This window comes from Quercus suber, unplaced genomic scaffold, assembly GCF_002906115.3.
Source record: "Quercus suber isolate HL8 unplaced genomic scaffold, Cork oak 2.0 scaffold_106, whole genome shotgun sequence".
Taxonomy (NCBI): Eukaryota; Viridiplantae; Streptophyta; class Magnoliopsida; order Fagales; family Fagaceae; genus Quercus; species Quercus suber.
In genome coordinates, this window is record NW_027069571.1 from 1,151,593 (window position 1) to 1,153,636 (window position 2,044).

General features: G+C 39.2%; 1 protein-coding gene across 1 annotated transcript; it reads left to right on the forward strand.

The window, feature by feature from the left end:
* Window positions 1-247: 247 nt before the first annotated feature.
* Window positions 248-1,796, forward strand: LOC112024014 (UPF0481 protein At3g47200). Its single transcript, XM_024056658.2, has one exon. It carries the CDS (start codon window positions 333-335, stop codon window positions 1,653-1,655), a length of 1,323 nt encoding a protein of 440 aa, XP_023912426.2. The 5' UTR covers window positions 248-332; the 3' UTR covers window positions 1,656-1,796.
* The last annotated feature ends 248 nt before the right edge of the window (window positions 1,797-2,044 follow it).

Here is a 2,044-nt window from a genome sequence, read left to right on the forward strand (position 1 = left end):
GCTTCAGAAAAGTGTATACTTAATACCAACTATAATTTTCGAATAAAAGCAACCGTCCCAAATTTCTTAAACCAAAGTTTCAAAGTACCATCAAGCACGAATTAAAATACTAAAACAGGAACATAAATTGCTTTAGAAGAGAAAACACACCATACATCCCGTATATGTATTCTCCTTCTCGGATAGGGTTGGACCCACACGTGTTGAGTCCAGCACATGACAAAAGAGAAAGTTCGGTGAAACAAGCATCAGCCAAGACTAACTTGTCATTGCTGCAGGGGATAAGACGCAGAGCAGTTCGTCAATACAAATCACTGCCCTCCACGGAGTCGATGTTTAAATTGGTAATGGAGGCAGGAGAGAATGCGAAGACTAAACCTCCAAACGCAATACCAAAGATACAAACGATACAAAAGTTTGCATTCTTACTGCGAGAGAACAAGGGTTTCAAGAAGTACTATGAGCCAAGAGCAGTATCACTTGGTCCTATCCATTATGGCAAACCAAAATACCAGTTAGCAGAGAAGTACAAGCTTATATTGGCCTCGGAGTTCATCAAAGAAAGCGGCAAGGCTATAGACGAATTATACAAGAAGGTTGAGGAAAACATCAAGGAACTGAGGGAATACTACGAGGAGGACGCGACTAAAGACTACCCTGATAAGGACCTCGCTTGGATTTTGTTCCTGGATGGCTGTGCAATACTTCAATACATATACTGCTCTACTACTAATAAGTTCGAAGATTTGAATATAAAACATGACTGTGCAGTCCTTGGACAACAGGATTTGTTTTTGCTGGAGAACCAACTTCCTTATCGTCTCCTGAAATGGTTGATGAAGTTGAGTGTGAAGAAAAAAGAGTTGAAGGAATCGATTAATATTTTCATTGAAAACGTGTCCGATCAAAAATCAGATTGGCATCAAGCAGAAAGCAAGAAAGGGGAGAGCCTTCATTCCAAGGAGACCCCACATGAACAAAGACTATCAATGGATGGAGAAAGGAAGCCCACCCATCTTCTCCACCTTCTGAGGACAAGTCTCTTGGATAATCCAAAAAAGGTTTATAACAGCAGCCAAGAGAATTCAAAGAAAGATTGGCAATCCTATCGCAATGTACAGGACCTTAAAAATGCAGGGATCTGGTTGAAGCCTTGTAAAACTTCCTTCTTAAATGACATTTCTTATATTCGTTCATGTTTCATTGGATATCTTACCATTCCTAAGATGAAAGTGGACAACTCAACAGGGCAAAAGTTCTTCAACTTGATGGCCTTTGAAATGTGTCCAGACTTCATCAACAATTATGAGATCACTTCTTACGTATGCTTTCTTAATTCACTCATGAATCATGCTGACCATGTTATGGAGTTAAGGAAAGCGGGGATACTCCAAAACTTCCTTGGCAGCGACCAGGCAGTGGCTAAAATCTTCAATGAGCTTGGCACCAACTTGGTTCCAAACTTCAATATATATTCAGACGTAAGAGCAGACATCGACAAGCATCATCAAACATTGAAGAGTCGAATGTTTCGATTTTATCATGACTATTTCGATAGCCCCTGGTCGATTCCAGCCTTTTTTGGCATATTATTAGAGCTTGTTTTAACTGGCATCCAAACTTGGTTCTCAGTCAAGCCAACTTCACGCAGCTAGAGCTAACTTATCCGTAGTAGCTAGTATCTTAATGAAAAACAGATTACTGAAAATTTGTTGTGCTTTTGTTGCGTGCATGGATTCTTATACCTCTTATACACTGGTTTCCAAATAAATTGTACCTGAAGAGTTTCTTCGGTCTTTTCTAATGACACTAGGCACGGGATGCCTAAGGAACATCGAGAGCCATGCCATGCACTTTTTCTTGCTTTAATCATGTGAGTCAAAATAAGTCAAGAGATGTATGTGATTTCTTAAATTAAGCTTGTCCAAGATAAATAAGAGTTGGATTGTGTCATGAGTAGTATTTCTTTCTTATTTCACAATTGCTACAGTTGTTGAGTGATTGAAAGAGCGCAAGGAGAAAAGTTAAAGAAAATATTTGTTAT

Coding starts and splice junctions, on each gene's coding strand:
- LOC112024014 (XM_024056658.2), top strand. CDS start 333: ATGTTTAAATTGGTAATGGAGGCAGGAGAGAATGCGAAGACTAAACCT.